Here is a 20,997-nt window from a genome sequence, read left to right on the forward strand (position 1 = left end):
AATCGTAATGAGGCTGAATTATGCAAAGCCAACATATATCCACTCGTATTCCTGAAGTCTAAGTTTTCGTTCTTGACTACCTACATAGGTAGGTACATTTGTTAGTGCTGGAAGTATTTGGAAGCACATTTTACATTGCAGTCTATAGTATAGTTCCCTTTCCCTTTCTTCGTCGGCGAGCTACTCGCCTGGGCTAGCTAGGGAAGGCGAGGCACGGTTCACTCAACCCTGAAGGACCATAGCATAACACTCCCGAGAGCTTCAATCTCTAATCTCTGACCTTTCTCGTATCACGACTCGCGTCTTCATCTCTTGTAGGAAAGCCGAGCTTGGGTATCTTCTTCTTCTTCCCACGCTTATCACCAAATTGCTCATCGAATTTCTTGATGTCGCGTAGCGAACTCATATCCTCCGAGATACTGGCCGAGATGTCTTCAAGGGCCTTGTCGAAATGTCTCTTCGCCAAAGTCCGTCGACCGGCATGTTGATACGGTTCATCGCCCTGATGTTGTTTGGCAAGGTCGTTCTCTTCACGGACACAGTTGAGCGCGGCAGCGACGGCCACGTTCTTCAGATCCGAGCCAGAGTAGAAAGGCGTCCGTTTAGCGAGGTCGGCCACGTCGACGTCGTCGGCCAGCTGCTCGTGGCGAAGATGGATCTTCAGAATCTCCAATCGGTCCGGTTCGGTGGGCAAGTCGACAAGCAGGCGACGAGGGAGACGACGCAGGACAGCATCGTCCAGGTCCATCGGCCGATTGGTCGCCACCATGATAAAGGCACTGCCAGAGTCGTTGCTCATGCCGTCCCACTCTTTGAGGAACTGATTCAGGAGTTCACGGTGGCTTACGCGACGCCCCTGGTTGCTTCGTGCGCTGAACATGGCATCGGCTTCGTCCAGGAATACCACACACGGTGAAAGCTTCTTGGCCAAGCTGAACAATGCCTTGACGTTCTTTTCGCCTTCTCCCACGTACATGTCGTTGATGTCGGCCGCACTGACCTCTAGCATCGTCGCACCAGACTCCTTGGCTACCGCCTTGGCTGCCAAAGTCTTACCAGTGCCGGGTGGGCCGTAGAGCAGCAGGCCTGGAATCTTGTCCGATGCAAGGACGCCATATTTGAAAGCGTCAGGTCTGACCAAGGACAACGTGGTCAGGGTTTGGAGAGTGTCGATCGTCTCTACAGGCATGTGCACATCGTTGAATGTTGTGGAAATGTTTTTGGCTTCAATGATACCACCCATGAGCCGTTTTTCATACTTTGATGCAGTCGCTCGGATCGACGCAAGTCGTGAGTCTTCTTTGGGAGAGGCAGAGGAAGCACCTGTTCGACCGCCAATTTCTAGCTTCAGTTCGACGCTGTTCTTCTCCGCCCATCTCATCTTGGTCTTGTCGCTGTGGTTCAAGTGGGCTATCGCGGCACTTATGACAGGCTCAGAGAGACCCTGAACAGCAGCAAGAGATTCCTGTAGTTCTGCTTTGTCGGTGATGCCAGGAATATCTTGAATTGGAGGAGCAGCGCCGGCAATGTATGTTGCCAACCTTTGCACATATGAGTAACTCCAGATCTGGGCTTCCAAATACGATCTGTCGCTACGAGCAAGATGGTTGAAAAAGTCACGTCGCCAGAATCCAGGTTCCAGATGGGCGAAGACTGATGGCTTTTGCCTCCGCATCAAATCCCACAGGTGTCTCATATTAATCGTTGCAATTCGTTGTTTCCGATCGTGAAGAAGCGCAAGCTTGGATGTCGTGTTCGGTAGCACTGGGGTGATGACAATGTTATGAGATATCTCATCTCGATCGCCGAGTTGGAAGATTTTGATGCCCTCTTTTGTCAAAGGATCGGAATCTTCTCTTAGGGTGTCGGTCCCAATGAGAAGCAAAGGTGCGCCCAGTTTCCTCTGTCGAGAAATGTCCTTGTATAGTTCATGCAAGAATCCGAGGCCCAAAGAAGTCTCCTGAATAGATTCAAGGTCCTTGATGTGGACGATCACAGCGTTCTTGGGTAGTCCGTTTTGCTTTGCTGCAGCTTCACGCGATCTTTGTAGAGCTTGCTTCCGTTCACCGCCATCGGTTTCCTGTTGTACATCCTGGCCAGTTAAAACCTTTTGCCGCTCCGAGAGGCTGGCCAGAAGAGACGGAAAGATCTGTGGTGTTTCACGGAATCTCCCAGCTTTCAGACCTTGCTTCGACCAATTCCCTCCCGACGAACCTGGTACCTCGGAGAATATCTTGGTCAATCGTCGTCCGAACATGCCTTCACTCGATCTGCGGTCCGAACTTCCGAAAAGTGATTTGAGATCTGGAAGAAAGGGCTTGCCGATCAGGACTGGCATTCCCAGTGGTGATGAATTGGATGGGCCTGATAAGTCGTCAACCTCCATCTCTTCCTCCTCATAATCATCATCTTCTTCTTTGGATTCTCGAAGCCGTCTTGTTGCAGATGGATCGGAGAATGCATCATTGTAAACATCGTAACTGAACATGCGGCTGGAGCTGATAACACCAGGATCCACCGACGCTTGCGCCATTAGGCTTGCAATATCCTGAGCATCCAGGCCCATGAGGTCGCAGCCCAAGTCACGAGCGAGATCTTCAACAACGTGCTCCAGCAAAAGGTCACCATCTTTGCCCGCGTACCGCAGCAGTAGATGTTCCCTTAATCCTTCAGTTTCTTGGATACGAGAATGCGCCCCGGGCAACTGCAAAAGGCCTCGGGCAGTTCGCATAACCTCTTCATATTGCTCGTCTAATACGAAGTATCTTTTCTGGAAAGGTCCATCAGGCCTGGACAATGCTGAAGGGTGATTCACATCCTTTGGATCTTCGGCTTGTGCTGATTCATCGTTGTCCAACGAAGTGCGGTTTTCAAATCGATTGTCGCTTCCCCCAGGTGATCGAGGAGGCGATCCATCCGAGCTTGGGGAAAGATGTTTGTCCAAGGGCTCACCGGTAACCAGATCTGCAGCCACCTTTTGTACCCTTGAGCGAGTGCCCTGTGCTAAATGTTCTTCTCCATACAAATGAATATTGCTGTTTTCGAACCATTGCGGCGTTGAGAAAGTATCGCCGGAGCTCGACACCCGATTGCGCATTCGTCGCCTGGACGCTGACCCATAATAGTTCGGCGTAGTCGAAGGGATGCCGTTATCCGAAGTGGAGGGTTCGTGAGCAGCTGAACTTGCTACAGACTTCTTCTGCTCTTCTAGGAGTGCCCGGCCCTTGGTCGCTGCCGTACGTGCATCTTCAATGTTCTTGTCATTGTCGCTGCCACGACCGCCTGGAGGGCTAGCGCTGTTCGAAGCTTCTTGCGGAGAACGAAATCGAGGTGTGGTGTGAAAGGAGCGTGTTTTGCTCGACTGTCTGCGGGCGCACAGGCGGCAACTGGAAGCAAATATATGCGTGAACCTTAGTTCCGCTTGCAAGGTAGAAGTCATTCGAGCGAGCGACGAAGTTGCGAGGAGACGGGCTTGTGCAAGAAATGCCCTGGTCTGAAAGTCAGCAAACAAATTCCCATGTGAAGTGGCGTATCAAGCACGTAGTACTCCACCGGAGAAAATGCACTTTAAGGGCTGCGCCGGAATTTCAAGATCTTTCTTGCCGCCACCGATCCAGACAATCCTCTTGCATTTCACAACGACATTTTGGCGACTGAGCAATGCCTCCAGTGATATGTGAGATCTGTAAGGACGCTCGAGCAGCTGTCATCAGACCTAAAAATTCACAGAAGATTTGCAAGCTGTGTTTCTTGAATGTCTTCGAAGCCGAAATTCACGAAACAATTGTAAGCAATAATTTATTTTATCGTGGCGAGCGAGTGGCAATTGGTGCATCTGGAGGGAAAGATTCGACAGTACTCGCCTCGGTTCTCAAGACTCTGAACGAGCGATATGATTACGGACTGGATCTTGTCCTCTTGTCTATTGATGAGGGTATCAAAGGCTATCGGGACGACAGCCTAGAAACTGTCAAGAGGAACGCACAACAATATTCTATGCCGCTCGAAATTGTGGGCTACGATCAACTCTATGGCTGGACGATGGATCAAGTCGTGGCTCAAGTAGGCAAGAAAGGCAACTGTACCTATTGCGGGGTGTTTAGGCGACAGGCACTGGACAGAGGGGCGGCGAAATTGGACATCAAGCATGTCGTTACCGGGCACAACGCGGATGATGTCGCGGAGACTGTCATGATGAATCTTTTACGCGCCGATCTACCCCGACTCGCAAGAGCTACCTCTATTGTGACAGCAAGTGCAGCAAGCGAGATCAAACGAAGCAAGCCACTCAAGTATGCTTACGAAAAGGAGATTGTACTCTACGCCCATCACAAGAAGTTGGACTACTTTAGCACGGAATGTATCTACTCACCTGAGGCGTTCCGTGGTACTGCAAGAACGTTGATCAAAGACTTGGAGAAGATCAGACCGAGCAGCATCCTGGACATTGTCAAGAGTGGAGAAGATATGGCCACGTTGGTTCCCCCGGAAGTCAGTAGCTCTGCAACTTGTGGCGCGCATGCCGACGAAGACACGAATGGCTGTGGCTCCAGTGGTGCGGTTGGCGACTCAATGGCGAAGGTCGAGGAACAACTGGCTGCAAATGCACTCGCCAGCGAAAGCGAAACCGAGATCAGAGTCGCCGAGGATGCTCAAATATCGCAGACTCTGAAGTCCGCAGCCACAAGTACCCACGATAGAAAACCAAAGGGACGTCGGAAGATGGTTAAGCAAGTTATGGGTCGGTGTGAAAAATGTGGCTACCTATCGAGTCAGAAGATCTGCAAAGCATGCTCGCTCCTCGAGGGTCTCAACAAAAGTCGACCTCGCAACACTATCGAAATAGGCATATAGGACAAAGAGGAGAGCACGACCTTGCTGAAGCGTGTGACGGGTCTTTCAATCTCTGCTGGCTGAAGGTTGCTTAAGCAGTCTTTCGCCTCGAAGCTATTCTCCGGTCGAGTATCGCTGCCAATGTGGTGTACGCCTTTCCAAAGAGCAGCATTACGATTTGTACGCTCAAAATCAACGATCTCGCTATGTGGTTTTTCCACGTCATGATGGGCCTGGCCCCCCTGGAGAACGTCGAATCAACGAATTGAAAGGGGAGTCGAGCTCCCAGATGATTGACAGCCACCGACAACCCACTGCTGAATCCATCCTCGTGAAAACCATATTTCGTCCACGCTCCACAGTAACTGATATTCCTGATATTCTGGATCCTCGGTAAGAGTTTCTGGGACTTTATGGCAGTTGCGTTGTACAAAGGATGAGAATACTCCCAGATGCCTTGAGCTAACCGAGGATCTGGCATGTTCAACGGATTCAGTGTTACCAACACCGGGCCATATTTGTCATCTGGAATATGCTGTAACAAGTTCATCCAGTAGGTCAGGCATACTTTTGAGATATTTTGGCTGTTGGTAGGAGGGAAGGGCGACTCTGTGATATAATTCCAGGCCGACCATGCAACTCGCCTTTTTGGCATCAAGGCAAGGTCAGAGTGAAGGACTGCAACGTTTCTACTGGTCTGAAATCCAGAGAGAATGCCGACTTCTTCTTGTGTTGCACCAGACTTCACGATTTCCAGGGCTTGATCACCATGTGTCGCAAGGATAACGTGATCAAATTCCTGATCCCTCCCGTTGGCAGTGAGTACGACTTTATCGTCCACAGTCTCTAATGCTGTCACCTTACATTCGACGTTTATGCGGGTCTTGTCGAAGCCTTGGAGCACAGCATCGAGGTATTGCTTTGATCCACCTGGTATGGTCATCCAATCTGGGCGTCTAGCAACAGTGCTCAAGAGATGGTGATTGTACATGAAGCGGACCAGTGTGACGGCAGGGAATTCTAAAGAGCATTTATCTGGGCTAGTACTCCAGACAGCAGCTGTCATAGGGATGAGGTAGTCGTCCCGGAACTCTTGGGAATAGTTTTCTCTGTCGAGGTAATCACCGATAGTTTCTTCGGCAACCGGCTTGTTCTTGGATCCAGCTTCCATTTTGTCGGCAATGTCATTCTCACTCTCGGACTCGGCATGCAGAAGGTCTATTGCAAATTCATTGAAGCGGATAATGTCAAATATCATCCTCCACATGCCTGGGCTGAATAGGTTCTTGGACTGAGCAAAGATGGAACCAATGGAAGTCCCAGCCCACTCAAAACTCCCCTGATCACGGGAGACTCCGAACGTCATCTCTGTCTTTTTCGTTGAGACGCCTACTTCGTTCAGGAAGCGAATGAAATTGGGATAAGTGGCGCTGTTCATGACTATGAAGCCAGTGTCGACGTCGACCGTTGCGCCATTTGGTGCTTCGAATGTGACTGTATTGGTGTGCCCGCCAAGTCGCGATTCTGCTTCGAATAGATGAACTTCATGGTCGGTGCTTGTATTGAGAGCCCACAGGGCTGCAATTCCTGAGCAGCCGCTGCCAACGATTGCTACTTTCTTTCCCATAGCTGCTGACAAGCTGAAAAGAAAATACCAGTGGGATTTCTTCGTGTGTTTTCAGTATTGTCTTGAATCTGTTTCATATTCGAGGGAATTGCGTCACCGTTTCAAAAATAGTATACATTCTACCGCAAAGCAGACTTGGTCATGTTCAAGAATCTATCTATTAAGGAGATTTCTACACTCTAGCTGTACCACCATCGATAGATGTAAATAATGACATCTATGATCCGTTGAGTATTGTCACAAAAGCAGCGGCAATATCTTCTCTTACAATAGAGAGTAGGCCCCAGCCCTTACCATATCAGACTAGCCTGATTCAGCCAGTTGTCAAAAGCGGCAATTGGACGTTATCGGCTATCGCCTCGGGTGTGTCTGTCGACATGTCTCCAGGCCAGCCACCCTGCATGACATCGTCGTTTTAATTGCGCAGCTGTGAATGCTATCCATCTACTCCGTACATAGACGCTCTACGAAGTCGCAAAATTATCTCCTAGTCTACAACAGATATTCCTGTTACCGGCTCGCCCACGAGAAGCCTCTGTCCCATCTCCGTCTCTGCAGAACCCTTTCCGACACCACTAGGCATCACTGAATCCTGTCTCCTCAGCCGCGAACATGTCGAACCCTCTGGACACGGACGCAGGCTCCGAGCTCTTCAGCACCTACGAAGCCGAATTGAAACTCGTGGAAGCAGATATCACCCAGAAGCTAGACCAGATCCCTGAACTGTCTGGTGAACAGCGTAAAGCCGCCATCCGTGGCGCAGAACGGGCCATTGAAGAGGCAAAGGAGCTGGTGCGTTTTCTCTACTACTTGGCACCCATACTCAACATACTAATGCTGAAATGCCCAGTTGGACCAAATGACGCTTGAGAAATCGAATATTCCAACATCCGCGCGGTCCAAAGTAAACACCCGTTTCCGCAACCACCAGTCCGACGTAGACAGCTTGACCCGCAAGCTGAAATCACTGGCGGATTCAGACCGCAAACAACTCTTCGGCGACCGGTACACAGACGACCCAGAAGCAGGCCCGCGTGATCTGCAACTTGAGCAGCGCCAGCAACTCCTCTCTGGCACGGAGCGACTTGGCCGGAGTAGCAACCGACTGAGGGAAAGTCAGCGCATCGCCCTTGAGACAGAACAGATTGGTGCATCAACACTGGCAGATTTGCATCAGCAGAGGAATGTGATTGAACATACGCATCAAAATCTACTCCAGAGCGAGGGATATGTTGATCGGAGCGTCAAGACGTTAAGGGGGATGGCGCGTAGGTGAGACTCTTGAATACCTGACCCTCGACGTGCAGGAGCATGTGGTGAATGAGTAGACTCCTTATGCTAACATGTACTTTACAGGATGGCTACCAATCGGATGATCACTATCGCCATTATCACGATTTTGGTGTTGTTGATCATAGGTGTGATTTATAGCAAGTTTAGGTGAAAGGCAGGAGACAGGGATTCGCTATTTCATCACGCTGGCGTTTGTAAAAACCTAATAATTCCACAATTGTACAGAGGGATGGGGTTCACGATCGATTTTAGCGTCCCGGATGTATTGATTGCGTAAAAGAGCAACTACGTAGTCGGCGTACGGAATAAGACTTATACGTTTCTTAAATAGCAGGTTTCTAACCTGTATACCTGATGAGGCCTAGGCCTATATTAAGAAGGAATCCGACCACCACGGCCATCTTACGCCGCTGACTCCATATACCATCCTCCCTCACACCCCACATGAGGCATCCGATGGGCCAAAAGAAACCCATAGCCGTGCCGAAGATCATGTCATCCAACGCACCACCCTGCCCTTCGTCATCGGTCTGCATACCACTCCCCATGCCATCGCCCAAAGCACCTGCCTCTCCAGCCGCATTCGAACTGTCAAGCCACCTGTCTTCCATGTCGCGCAAGGTATTAGGCGATGGCATGGTGTCCGGAGTGTGTGTATGAGCCTGAATGGCCAAGAACTGGAGCCGCAACGACTGCACCTCGGCAGCAGTGAAGCCTGCATTTAACAGCCTCTCAAACCCTCTCGGGATGGGCGTCGTAGTTGTTTGCTGCCCCTGCTCCTGCCGCCGTTGTCCAGACATGGCAGCATCTGCCTTCTCTGACTCTGCCGTTGCATTTTGAGCGGTCGCGGCCTCTTCAGCGAGCTCGGCTGCCGACAGCACCAGATCCCCAATCGAGCAATGGACATAGATTCTAGCCTGGCTGGGCTGGTCGCGAACGGCGAGCTTTCCCTTACTTTTACCATTTCCAGCTGCATTGGCATCGTCGTATGGCCCCGGCGTGCCCATGCGACTAGGAGGCCGGGAGACAGTGCGCCTGAGTGAGGCTGTAAGCGGGACATCGTCTATGAGTGCCTTGCCCGCGTAGATAAGTCGAATGCGGTGTTTGGCATACTCCGCGGGTAGGCGGGTGCGGATGAGCTGTTTGAGAGTCGCGGTATTGGCGCTCAAAGAGCCCGGGAGCGTAAGCAGGAGATCGGGCAGCGAGGCAGAGAAACGGATGGTCAAGTCGAGGTCATTGTCCTCGTTGGAGGGTGTGTGGGAGGTTGGGAGTTTGAGGGAGCTTGACATGGGTGATTTACCCCGGAACAGTCTCAAGATAGCAGGCCAGGCTTGCTATCTGCATACTGTGGACGTACGGGGATTGAACGCCGTTCTATGTGTCAATCTCTGTACAGAGGGCGGCGTCAACGGTCGTGTGCGGGTATGTCTCTTGAAGGTCGAGCGAGCCGCAGTTGGTAAGGCACGTTTACTGTAAATATGGTCAATTAGATTCACCGTAAGCTACTGTGGAGCATTGGCGCAGATATCGCCATAATTCCTCCACTCCTGCTAAGCAACAGCAACACTCTGTTGGGCTGGCGTTCCGACTGGAGTCTTCCGTTGCTGCAGACGTTGCTTCTCCTCCTCCAACATCCTTGCTTGACGTTTGACCCTCTCTGGCACCACTTCTTGTCTCATCCCCTGTATCCTCCAACCTCGAAGCTTCTCTCGTCCTCCAATCTCTTGAATTGTCTTAAGCTCCACAAGACTGTGTTTGCTTTCGTCAATTCGGTCAAACTCAAATGGCTTTACCAAAGACACTGGGGGATTTGTGATGATTCGTGGCAGACGTTTGCCATTCGTGGAGGCCGAATGGACCATCAACGGATGCAAGAGGATAACATCACCAGCGTTTCCAGTCATCTCGTGAAAGTTCTCATCCGCACATCCTTGAACGAGTTTGTAGTAGAATTCCAGTCCGTTCTCAAAGTTCTCTGCTCCCCCAACAGGTGTCATTCTCGGGAAAACGCCCTCCGGATGATCGTAAAGATATCTTGCGATTTTCCCAATACCTTCTGAGCAAACCCAAGTCCCACCACCGTTAGGAAGAATGTCTGTGAACAGGGGGATGACCAGCAATCCTTGCTCAGGGGAGTCCAAGAAATGAATGAAAAAGTCGCCGTCAACATGCCAGCCTTTCAGGCCCTTAGGGTGAGTTTCCTTGCCTTCGTTCTCTTTTGTGCCTAGGTTAACAATAAAGGCATCTCGCCAGATTTTAGATGGCTCGCTGATTTTGTCCTCTCCACCAACGAGCTCACAGATGGCATCATATGCTTTCGGTGCAAAGTCTTTGATGGCGACTGAATTGTGCGAGGGCATGTTCGTTCTCTCCGTAGTCCAGGCCTCAGGGTTCTGGGGATCGAAGCCTAGACGGGTCCAGACGTCCTTGGTCCAGTCCGCGGCGGCCTTGCGAGTGAAGCACCCGGGAACACGAAGAAAGCCATACTTCATGAAAGAGTCCACTTGTTCAGGAGTTAGATGCTTTAACTGTCTGCTTTCCATCGTGAAGTGGTGCTATACCGAAGGGTTGTCAGTCACTGTAAATTCGAGGCGGATGTATTTCCTGGTGAGTGAGGTTTCTGGCCGGTGTAATGCCGAGCTCAGAGCTTTGATATAGAACTGCTTTTCCCGAGAATGGTAAGTCTAATGACCGACCGTGGGAATGCATGAGATCTCCCTGTCAATATGGTTCTTGCCCCGGATTTATTGTTGCCGATCAATCCCCAGGGACCGAGGACATATCCATTTTAGCCGGATAACATTGCTTAAACAACTGGGGATGGCATGACATCTCGAGCTCCAAAACTCCGAACAATCAATGCCTCGCAGAGTATAGCGATGAGACATCTCGGCCTTACCTCCGTCCGGGTCAAAGACAGAAGGCAGCACAAGCGATCAGACATGTCAATGCAACCAACATGGCTCGGCAGACATGGGCTTCCAGCTGAATAGTGAAAGTTTGAGTTTGACCTCGACCCTGGGTACAAAATATGCTTTTGTCCATTTGGTTTGCACACGCGACCCACAGCCTTTGCGCTACAGCCTGAATGGAAGTCTTGGGGAAGTTGTATCCTGAGTATCTCAAAGCTATAGGTCCTGACGACGTGCTGAAGGTGGAGACGTATACCAAAGCTGGAGTAAGAGATGAAAGTGAACTCTACGGGGAAAAGTGCACCATTTCGCTTTAGCTGCCCAAGAGAGCTCGACCCCTTTCAATGAATGCACTTTGTTCATCCCACAAATGACGCCCAGCGGGCGAAGATGTTCGGCATGATATGGACCATGGTAATATTCTCAAATGGTCAGATATCAAACCTGGTCACGGTGGATACCATCAAGCATAGGATTGAATAGGTTGAGAGCCAGACCTCGGAATGGTAAGCTAATCAAAATTACAGAGATTGGAGCTGGCGAAGGAGGAAGAAACCCCGAGGAATCGCTTGCAGGGGAGGCGTTCACCGGGCTGCACGTGCGAAGACACAATTATATGGACGTGCCGCATAACCGAATTGTTCGTGTTCGTTGACATTGAGTTGAATCCTCTGACTCGCCAGTCTACTACGTCTTCATGATGCTGTGGAGACCTCGAGACCCCTGTTTGGGGTAAGGGACTTCATCTCCAGAATCTAAAGTACAATCCCGGGGTCTCTCTGGGCACTCTCCTATTATCCGGCAGAGGCTGAATTTGTAAACAGTTTAGCTCCTATCAGCTCTAGGAAATGATCTATGACCTGCAGCAGCTTGCTTGCTTCGACACGATACTCGAACATTGCACCAATCAAGTACTGCCTCGTGAAAATGCAGTGGGTATCATTACTAGGCTGCATACACTCGCCATGGGGTGTGCAGAATGGTACAAAGATTGGACTTGTCTCCCGATTTGGAGCAGATGATACGCTTTGATCCAAGATTCAAAAAAGAGAGAGAGAGCTTGAGACGTAATGGTTGGAATTGCAACAATACATCCTGTTCACCAAGTCGAGCGAGAAATCGCCGTCGCTGAAGCCCCCGAGCTGCGCAGGGTGATCTGGTACAAGGATGCCGGACTGAGAAAGCTCTATGCCCTGGTCGTTGCGTTATTTTTTGCGTCCGCGACGACCGGTTATGATGGGTGCGTGTGGTTGCTGTGCTCTTTCGTGAGGTGGCTGCTGACAAGGTTGTTGAGATCGATGTTGAATGGCTTGCAGATCCTCGATGTCTGGCAGGACTACTTCGACCACCCCAAGGGGTCCATGTTGGGTCTCTTTGGGTCCATATACAGTATTGGAAGTTTGGCAGGCTTACCCTTTGCGTAAGATGCACCCTTCTCCCGCAACGCCTGGACAAGGGTGCTGACTGCACAAAGACCTTATCTCGCTGACCGCTTCGGCCGTCGTATCGCTATAATGGCAGGTTGCATGTTCCTGTTCGTTGGAGTGGCCATCCAGAGTGCATCACAAAACTTCTCAATGTTCATTGCCGGTCGCTTCTTCGTCGGTTTCGGGAACAGCATGTGCTCGAACTCTGCACCCCTCCTGCTCACCGAGCTCGCCCATCCTCAGCATCGAGGCAGGATCACGACTGTGTATAACCAGCTTTGGGATATTGGTAGCATTGCTGCAACTTGGATCACATTTGGCACCTTCACAATCCAGAACAACTGGTCGTGGCGTATCCCTTCGATTTTCCAGGCTTTCCCGACTCTCATCGTTTTCTTTGCCATCTGGGTCATCCCAGAGTCCCCAAGATGGTTGATATCCAAGGACCGCCACGTAGAGGCACTGGCCACGTTGGCCAAGTATCACTCCAATGGTGACGAGTCAGATTTGACCGTGCAGTTCGAATTCCGAGAAATCAGAGAAACTCTGCACCTGGAGTTTCAGGCCAAAAAATCAAGCACCTACCTCGACTTTGTCAAGACAAAGGGGAACCGGTATCGGTTGTTGCTCGTCGTCGCTCTTGGTCTGTTCTCACAGTGGAGTGGGAACGGGTTGACTTCATACTATTTCTCGCTTGTGATGAACAGTATTGGGATCACGGACAAGCAGGAACAATTCAAGATCAATGGCTGCAAGACGATTGTTTCGGTAAGTAATGGAGACCAGCCGTCGTAAAAGAGAGAATAAAGCTGACATGTTTAGCTCGTTGTCGGCTTGATCGCTGCAGCCGTCGTTGACAAGGTTGGAAGAAGACCGCTGTTCTTTAGTGCAACACTGGGTAAGTAGAGCTTGGACCCAGGACAGCGACGATGCTCATCCATGCCACAGGAATGTCCATCTCTTTCGTGCTTTGGACAGTTTGCTCTGCGCTATATGACCTCCATGACAACCTTGCCGCCGGAAAGACTGTAATATTCTTCATATTCCTACACGGAGCCTTTTACAACATCGCCTGGTCTGGTCTGCTGGTTGGCTACACGGTTGAGATCATGCCGTATAAGCTGCGTGCGAAGGGATTGATGTTGATGAATTTTTTCGTTCAGGCGGCTCTTGTGTTCAATCAGTAGGCACGCCTTGTGCTTCACGAATTCTGGATCATGCTGAAACCTTCCCAGGTATATTAACCCCATCGGCCTTGCGCATCTGCAACCTCGTTGGAGATTTTATTCCATCTACTGTGTAAGTAGTCACTTCTCGGCGATGCTTGGAGGCATTCTGTGGGGTAACTGACCATGAACGATAGGGATGGCTCTTTTTTGAGCTGATTTTCGTCGCCTTGTTCTTTGCGGAGACCCGCGGGGTCACCCTTGAAGAGGTGGCAAAGATCTTTGACGGCCAAGATGCTGAAGTGGCCCACATTGACCTCCAATCGGTCCAAGAAAAGGTTCAAGAAGTCGAGATTTCGCAGATTGAAAATGTCAAGCCAGAGCAAAAGGTTTGAGCTTGGCGTTCACACAAACGTGAGCGGTTAGTGATGGCACAATGCTAGCGTCAGTATCACTGACTTGTGTTGCAGGAGTTTGCACGACGAGTACGCTCTATTTATAGTGGTTACGGGATTTAATAGCTGACAATACTTTCATTCACGTTGGAAATAAGAACCTTGGAATGCGTCGAATATCTGATGAAATCTGGTTGGTAGTCGTGTGGCTGCGTCATCGTGTGCCCCGCCCCCCAAAACTCCCGTCCAGCGGTGCAGAGAGCACATAGGATGAAAAAGAAAAAGAAATAAAATGTCAAAGATGAGAGAATGGGGAGGGGAATATTCTCGAACTCTATATACTCTCACTCTTCCGATGCTGGCTTAGTAAAAACTGCCCTGGCGTCTGGAACCGTTACGCTGTGGCGCAGCCTTGTAATTCGGCATACCTTCTCAATACTGCGCATAAATGGGTGGATTTAACTCGGCGCAATTTTGTTTTTCATAGAAGGACGGCCTCCGCCTTGGGAGGGTCCTTGCAAATATTTCATTAAACAGCCAGAAAAAAAACAATCAACAGCGTGGATTCGCTAATGGTCACCCACTTAACTACTGACACGCCGGCACGAGGCTTAAGTATGGCTGAGCGAACGGGAAGCCCTGTTCTCCTCGTCCTATGGTCGATTGTGACGGTAAATGAAGGAGTTCAATTGATACGAGGTAGCAAGGCGCTCCTGCAGTTGCTCTCGTCGAGACGGCTAAGGTTTTCCAAACCCATTTGATCCTCTGAGGACCGCAACGGACGTCTGTATTGTCCTCTTCCCACTCTCCCCATCATCCTATAAAGCTCACATGAAGTTCTGTATCTGTCTACATGGACCAATGGCTTTGGACATCGCACCACAACACCATCGAGGCATGGGGGAGCCGCAAAACACTATTCAACCCATGCTTCTAGTTACGCCCCTAATTATGCATGGTGCAATTGTCGACAACATTTCTATGAGCTTCTTAATAAGACCCCCTGTAAGATGAAACGCTCGTCTATGGATAGCTCCTTCTTCGTTATTGGGGGTTAGCTCCAATCGATGTGGTTGCAGCCACGCACCGAACGAGCCGACCCACCGAACTAGGGAAACTTTTGGGCATGATGTTGAATATGGTGGTCAGGAGCCTTTCCACATGCCGAGTTTGCGGTTGATATCCAGATTTAAAGGTTTGCGTCTGCGAGGATGAAATGCTACATGGGGACTTTTGTCCACGAGTGAGTAAGACGCTACAGTTTGAAAGATGCATCAAGAGGGACTTGCGTATTTGTCGAGATGAATCCGGAAGAACCGTTGGAAGAACATCCGATCTTCTCTCATACATTATCCATACTTTGCTATCCTCGAAGACATTACTATGCCAAAGTCCGTACTATCGCGACGATGCGGCACAAGCCTGCTCTTTGGGAACATCCCTTTTGACGGCACGAAAATGCGAAAACGCTTCCCCTGCACCTTCGTTCCTGAATCTTCCTACTTTTCCCGGCATTGTGTATGTCCCGTTCCGCTCCCCTGATATAGCACAGATTGTGGGATACTTTCATCCTGATGCTCTCTCTCAAGTCTTCGAGATAGCGTATGTCATCGGTGGCACAGCGGTTTGACAGACCACTTTATGCTTCCAGATCATGCCGAGTCGCTGGAAGAACGCAAAAAGAGAGCCTTTTGGCACATACCCTAAATATCTCGATTGCCACCATGCCGCAAAGGTCCCTGTTTTAAAGTAGACGTTGTCAAACCCACCGTCCAATTTCCAGGCTAAGAAAGGAATGGTCCGCCTACCTTCCACAGGCCCAAGTTCTGCAAATCCAAGTGCCTCAATCACCCAGGGGAGGAGGGCAACCAGTATCCCAATGGCGATGACAGTGGTGTAGACTGGGTGTTCACGTGCAAAGTCAACAGCCGCTGCCACTGCCCTGTCGAATGCATCTTTGAGCGGTTCTCCCATCTTCATACCAGCCTTCAACCCTTTCTCGAGTCCCTCTAACACTCTCTTCGCGAGAGTTTCGGTCCACTTTCGAACACCCATGACAATTGCTACTTGATTCTCTAGATCTTTGCCAGCTTTTTCTGATTCTTGAAGAACACGAATGATGTCGGTGGCAGCTCGAACGTCGTCGTCGTGGCTCGGAGCTTGGACATACATCGCAGTGTCCCCGTAAGTTTCAGGATCACAACCTCCAACGGCTTCGTGGAAGCATTGCCGAATCGAGTCGAACATAGTATCAGAATAGAAGCAGGAAATCGAGAGTCAAATCCACAGGAATTGCTGGACGCAGAGGATGTTACTGCAATAATGATAGAATCGAGTTTAACATGGAATCAATGAAGAAGGAATCACTATGGCGCAGTCAGGCTGAGGTTTGAATGTGATTGTGATTTTACGTGATTATGCACGGTACTTATTCTGCATGCCTCAATGAGTTATCCAAGCAGGAGACTCTACGTGTCATCCTGTCATTTGCTCCTCGCTCAAACAATTGGAATCTCAGCTTAAGATGGCTGTGGACTAGCCATCACTTGTTCAACATAGAACTCAGAACCACATACTGTGGCTAGAAGAACGTTCCAAGGTGAATGATTCATCCTCAGTGCTATTATTGCCTACCACTCAACACTTCTATTACTGCGAACGACTTAATGTGACCCACGTCCCTAACCATGTCAACGCAGCCTCGATTTCATAGTTGTATGTATACATGGAAGCCAAACTTATTCCATGGTCTATCTGCCATGCTCGACCAGATATTTTGGTGAGATTTTGCCCTTCTCCCGAGTATATTACCACGTCAGGCGGGACATCGGCCAGCCGTACTTTTTTCCATAAACGTGGAGGTCTGGTTTTGGGGCACGATGGGGTCGTCTAAACCATTGTGACACAGGATCGGGGTCCTGATGCGTTGGGAGTGATGGATGGGACTTCTTCCGAACAGCGCCTGCTCCCTGTCCCTGTCTAGCATGTTGGGAGGTAGCACAACCGCTCTAGATATCGCGACTCGAACTTGTGCGTGTCTTGGACTAGTATTTTCAAATCGGAAATTCCGCTCTCCGCCACGGCGGCGGCCCAGATATCGGGATACTTAGTGATTCCTTGCATGGCGGAGAAGCCTCCGGCAGGATACCCCGTCAGGCCGACTCCGTTGCGGTTGATGAGCCACCCACAAAGGGTAAGAACGAGGAAGGTCAAGCCATAGCACGAAGCGGCGCACGTAAGCGAAATAGTCGACTGGGGTTTTATCGTAGAGGCTTGAAGAAAATCAATTCTCTAACTAGAAGTGAGAGAGCGACCCGCCCCTATATAGACAGCAGCAATATCAATTGGTCTCCATATCCAAGATGGCCATTTCTTCAACACCAATTATGGTCAATTATGGTTGTGGTGTGGAAAGCCCGAAAAATCTTGCCGTCCATCCACCATGAGATACCAGCCTTTGTCGCCCAAGCTTCTCTGACTCTTTGGACAGTTGACGAACTTTGTGGCGATGATGGTGTTCGTCAAGTTGAGTGCGGCACCGTGGTTCAATAGCATCTTTTCGCAGTGCGACGTATGGGAAAGGTGGCCGATGTATCCGTCAAGTGGTTGTCCGTGTATGATGGCTCGATGCATTTTCCTCCACATGTAGGTGCAGTGGTACATGTGATATTCCTGTGTTACATACAGCTCCGAATATTCTCCGTTGCGCAGCGCCTCGTACTGAACAGGGACCGTGCCATTAGAATCTCTATACCATTGCCAATCGCGCTGGGCAAGGAATTGCGCGGTGAGTTCTTCATCAAAGCAGCGCTTTGGCAGCCAAGCGAAAGACACAGGGTCAAAGCTGCACCCGCGTCTCACAGCATCGGACGCTGAGAGCCCACATGTATCGACAGCGTCACTGCTCGTATGCCCGCGCACAAAGGCATATCCTAGTAGTCCAGCAATGAAGCATCCAAAAGCGACGATGTATCCAAAGTATTTCTGCCCTGCACCTTTTTGACTGCGCAGAGGCATCCAAGTCTTGTTGCTCAGATCTTGATCTCCTTCAGAGTATTCTAGTGACACTCTTGGATACGACATGGAGAATTCATGGGATGGCGTCTACGGAAAGGAAAAGCGGTGCTCGCCAATAGAACGCAGAAATGTTCATAGAGCCACACCGATGCTTGCTGGCTTTGCTGCTTGGATTCGATGTAGAAAGCTTCACTGGGTCACGAAGCACTCTCAGTTTTTCAAGAGAAGGTTGCGAGAGAGTCAAGCCCAGGTCATGCAAGAAATTGAAGAACGTGCAACTTCCGCAAGACAAAAACTATAGCAGGGGGACACTCTTCGACGATCCGTAGCCGCTTTCTCGTCACGTGCATTTCGCCAGTGGATATAGGTGGAGATTTCCTGATCATACATGTAAGAATGTGGATCATCGTCGCTGTGATCAACGTAAGACCTCGACCTACTTCGAAGGGGTCACAAAAAGACCTGAACTTCTCGTTTCTATAACCAAGATTGGTCCATGGTAGCGCGCCTATCACGCATACAGGCTTATGCTCTAGCAAGGGCTCCAGGAGCACCTACTCCATGTAGACACCCGGTGAAATCGCCGCCAGGTGGATTGATTACTGAATCCGCTTGTGGAATGTGCCTGGTGGGGAAAAGCAGGTGCTTCGAGAATTTGCGAAAGCCTCCCTGACTAGACGTCTTTTCGTGCTGACACATGATATGCTGTGAGTCGTACCAAAGCCCCGAGTTCTGCCAAGTTGCGGTATATGTTTCTCAACCTGGAAGCTTGGTTTCACCATGTTCCATTTGTGGGTCACAGTTGACAAGAGTCAGTAGCAAGACCCCGTGCATATGAGCACTTTACGGAGTTTGTCCACACCACGAATTGCACAATCCAAACAAAGTTCCCGACTGACGGTCGATTTCAAGAATTTTAAACGATTTACCTATATGCCTGACAATGAATTATATTGGAGTGAACATGATCTTCTTGTATCTCATGCGATTACAGCCTTTCAATTGACTCCATCTTCGGGCCATCAGCTATAGATCTATGACCAAGGGGGATTTCCAGTATCGTAGATCAACGGGTTCTTGAGTGGCAAAGTCATCCGGCTATGCCAGTAGATAGACAGTGCGAAATTAAACCGAAAGATCTAAAAGTATACTCTGGGCCAGATATTCATGGCGGTTTTCCTCCCACGATTGACAGGCAAGCCAGCGTGAAGAGTGCGTTCATCCCCTGTTCCGTTCGGATGGAGATTAATCCAAAAGATCGCATTTCCGACCACTGGTTTGACTCGAAGCCCGGGATACTCTTCACGCTGCGAACTCATGATCGAGTCCATGGCGGTCTCCGGCAAGAGGCCTGGAGATTGAATCACTTCTGGAAAATGAGTTTCGCCCCCATCCAAATCGGTTGTGGCCTCGACAATCACAAAGAAGCTTGTGAGCCTGTTGTATCGCCTGCCTTCGGGATCATGATTTCCTTCTCCTCTGTACCAATCGAAGTGAGCGTTGTACTGTTGAGATTCCGTGTAGCGGACAAGCTGCAGACCGTCAAGGACCCCTTCCATTGCAGAGCCCTGAAATTCCAGCGCTCGAGCGGCGATACAATCAACAACAGGCTCATTTCTCAGCAATGTAGCTGATGTAGACGATCTTACAGATGCATTGCGTTCGTTTTGGCCAAGCCGAGACGGCTCAAACTTCGGTTCCCTGGAAGAAGGCATGTCAGATTATGATGCTAAGGAGCATCCTGAGCTGTGGGACGTCTTCCAAATGCTTCTTGTCCTCTTAGTATTTGCTTGCTGTACGTACCCTAATTTCAGAAGGAGTTCGCTCTCCTCGGTGCTGATGAAACCATGTATATAGATCAGCAATGGATCTCGAGACAGTATAGTGGTTTTGTATTCTTTATTGACGCATTTGAATGCTTTCGAAAGCGATCGACTACTTCCAAAATCTCCGATCCCAAAAGGAAGATGTCTTTGCCAGTCAGAGAATTGAAGCAGGGCAACCATGCCGGCCAGTATCAGACCATACCAGGAGAGTTTCTGAACTCCTTGTACGAGTCGTGATTGAGGTGTCGCCTTCATTGACTCCGGGTTGTGAGAATGCTTCTCTCAAATAAAACCAGAATGCGAGAAAATTTACAGAAGAGGAGCCGAGGAGAGAACTCGAGGCCAACTGTTAGAGCTTCAACAATCTAACTGAATTCTCGGCGAGAACCCTTGGTCACGGTAGACTAAGGTTTTGAAGCACGGTCTGGTTTAGAGGCCCATCTACAACGAGGCAGAGCTGACAGGTTTCTGGCAAGAATGATCGCCAAAAATGTGGGTCAGAGAGTTAGATGCCTATTGCTGACGTTTGACATCAATCGTCTAAGATGCAAAAGGTCAAGTAATATTGACGAACGAGTCGTTCTTCACAAAGGCGCACCTAAAGCCCGATTATGCTATCATATGCACGGGATTGCCTTGTCATCCCATCCTACTAAGACGTCGTACTTATCTAGTAACTCGCCAAATCATTAAGGTTACGCGAGCCGACCCACTATTCTAACCAGTCTTTGCTGAACCAAGCTTCAAGCCGGAGATGGAGCGGGGCAGAGCTTTTCAAGTATACACCTATGTTGAGTGTTCAGAAACTATTAAATTACGGAGACCCAATGGCTATGTCTTTCTGTATGAATCTCAGCCTGTTTGTAAGTAAGCACTAAGTAGTGGACCGGAAGTTTCTGGATCAGCACTATCAACAGGTATTCTCCCTGCAATTCTGGCTTCAGGACCGCTTATCCCCGTTGTGATAGATCTCGTTAGACTAATTTGCTTAGTCAAAACTACCGGGCTCCAATTGTATGCACGTCAGCACCTATAGAAGAGCACACTACATCTCAGTACGTAAAGCAGATGTTCGGGATTGATCTCCGGCAACTCTCCGCTACTACCCTCAATCCACACTCACACAGCTGGGGTGTGCTGCAGCGTCAAGTAAGGCGGGGAGTAAGCGAGTCTCTGTTCAATTATTTACAGGGTATTACTTGAAATGCGACACCATTACCCGGTCAAGCCTTGTATTGCATCGTATTGCGATGAACCAGGTGAAAGATTTTTGACAGTGCTTCAACCAACGAAGTACAAGGTAAGAATTGATGTTACTATATCGCAAACAAAACTTTGACAACTTGGCTTTTGGTAGGTGAGTACCCCTGTATGAACATGATCATTTACCAGATGATAACTATCCTCACTGCCGGGAGAATGTTTCATCGATGACTGACTTAATTATTAGTGACCGAACCCCACCGAAGGATTGTAATGAAGATCTATACTCTTTGAGGAG

At 49.6% G+C, this 20,997-nt stretch overlaps 10 protein-coding genes and 1 non-coding gene across 11 annotated transcripts; 3 read left to right on the plus strand and 8 right to left on the minus strand.

Annotated features, from left to right (window-relative positions):
• Positions 1-268: 268 nt before the first annotated feature.
• Positions 269-3,439, minus strand: PV08_05678 (uncharacterized protein; the record flags this gene model as incomplete). The annotated part of the gene is made up of 1 exon (XM_016380019.1): positions 269-3,439. The coding sequence occupies one exon, from the start codon at positions 3,437-3,439 to the stop codon at positions 269-271; it is 3,171 nt and encodes a 1,056-aa protein (XP_016235846.1).
• Positions 3,440-3,660: 221 nt separating this feature from the next.
• PV08_05679 (cytoplasmic tRNA 2-thiolation protein 1) lies at positions 3,661-4,854 on the plus strand (the record flags this gene model as incomplete). Its single annotated transcript, XM_016380020.1, has 1 exon — positions 3,661-4,854. One exon carries the CDS (start codon positions 3,661-3,663, stop codon positions 4,852-4,854), a length of 1,194 nt encoding a protein of 397 aa, XP_016235847.1.
• Positions 4,855-4,924: 70 nt separating this feature from the next.
• Positions 4,925-6,460, minus strand: PV08_05680 (uncharacterized protein; the record flags this gene model as incomplete). The annotated part of the gene is made up of 1 exon (XM_016380021.1): positions 4,925-6,460. One exon carries the CDS (start codon positions 6,458-6,460, stop codon positions 4,925-4,927), a length of 1,536 nt encoding a protein of 511 aa, XP_016235848.1.
• A 612-nt stretch (positions 6,461-7,072) lies between these two features.
• On the plus strand, positions 7,073-7,904 carry PV08_05681 (uncharacterized protein; the record flags this gene model as incomplete). The annotated part of the gene is made up of 3 exons (XM_016380022.1): positions 7,073-7,252; positions 7,311-7,732; positions 7,817-7,904. The coding sequence occupies 3 exons, from the start codon at positions 7,073-7,075 to the stop codon at positions 7,902-7,904; spliced, it is 690 nt and encodes a 229-aa protein (XP_016235849.1).
• Positions 7,905-8,091: 187 nt separating this feature from the next.
• On the minus strand, positions 8,092-9,042 carry PV08_05682 (uncharacterized protein; the record flags this gene model as incomplete). Its single annotated transcript, XM_016380023.1, has 1 exon — positions 8,092-9,042. One exon carries the CDS (start codon positions 9,040-9,042, stop codon positions 8,092-8,094), a length of 951 nt encoding a protein of 316 aa, XP_016235850.1.
• Positions 9,043-9,303: 261 nt separating this feature from the next.
• PV08_05683 (uncharacterized protein) lies at positions 9,304-10,296 on the minus strand (the record flags this gene model as incomplete). Its single annotated transcript, XM_016380024.1, has 1 exon — positions 9,304-10,296. One exon carries the CDS (start codon positions 10,294-10,296, stop codon positions 9,304-9,306), a length of 993 nt encoding a protein of 330 aa, XP_016235851.1.
• A 1,439-nt stretch (positions 10,297-11,735) lies between these two features.
• PV08_05684 (uncharacterized protein) lies at positions 11,736-13,653 on the plus strand (the record flags this gene model as incomplete). Its single annotated transcript, XM_016380025.1, has 7 exons — positions 11,736-11,905; positions 11,960-12,085; positions 12,140-12,860; positions 12,915-12,990; positions 13,041-13,275; positions 13,328-13,391; positions 13,456-13,653. The coding sequence occupies 7 exons, from the start codon at positions 11,736-11,738 to the stop codon at positions 13,651-13,653; spliced, it is 1,590 nt and encodes a 529-aa protein (XP_016235852.1).
• Positions 13,654-14,200: 547 nt separating this feature from the next.
• Positions 14,201-14,316, minus strand: PV08_05685. The gene has a single exon (XR_001622126.1). It is a non-coding gene; the product is annotated as a 5S ribosomal RNA (ribosomal RNA).
• Positions 14,317-15,237: 921 nt separating this feature from the next.
• Positions 15,238-15,900, minus strand: PV08_05686 (uncharacterized protein; the record flags this gene model as incomplete). The annotated part of the gene is made up of 2 exons (XM_016380026.1): positions 15,238-15,392; positions 15,462-15,900. The coding sequence occupies 2 exons, from the start codon at positions 15,898-15,900 to the stop codon at positions 15,238-15,240; spliced, it is 594 nt and encodes a 197-aa protein (XP_016235853.1).
• A 1,143-nt stretch (positions 15,901-17,043) lies between these two features.
• Positions 17,044-17,736, minus strand: PV08_05687 (uncharacterized protein; the record flags this gene model as incomplete). The annotated part of the gene is made up of 1 exon (XM_016380027.1): positions 17,044-17,736. One exon carries the CDS (start codon positions 17,734-17,736, stop codon positions 17,044-17,046), a length of 693 nt encoding a protein of 230 aa, XP_016235854.1.
• A 1,073-nt stretch (positions 17,737-18,809) lies between these two features.
• On the minus strand, positions 18,810-19,676 carry PV08_05688 (uncharacterized protein; the record flags this gene model as incomplete). Its single annotated transcript, XM_016380028.1, has 2 exons — positions 18,810-19,371; positions 19,474-19,676. The coding sequence occupies 2 exons, from the start codon at positions 19,674-19,676 to the stop codon at positions 18,810-18,812; spliced, it is 765 nt and encodes a 254-aa protein (XP_016235855.1).
• Between the last annotated feature and the right edge of the window lie 1,321 nt (positions 19,677-20,997).

The sequence above is a fragment of the Exophiala spinifera genome (assembly GCF_000836115.1).
Source record: "Exophiala spinifera strain CBS 89968 unplaced genomic scaffold supercont1.4, whole genome shotgun sequence".
Classification (NCBI taxonomy): domain Eukaryota; kingdom Fungi; phylum Ascomycota; class Eurotiomycetes; order Chaetothyriales; family Herpotrichiellaceae; genus Exophiala; species Exophiala spinifera.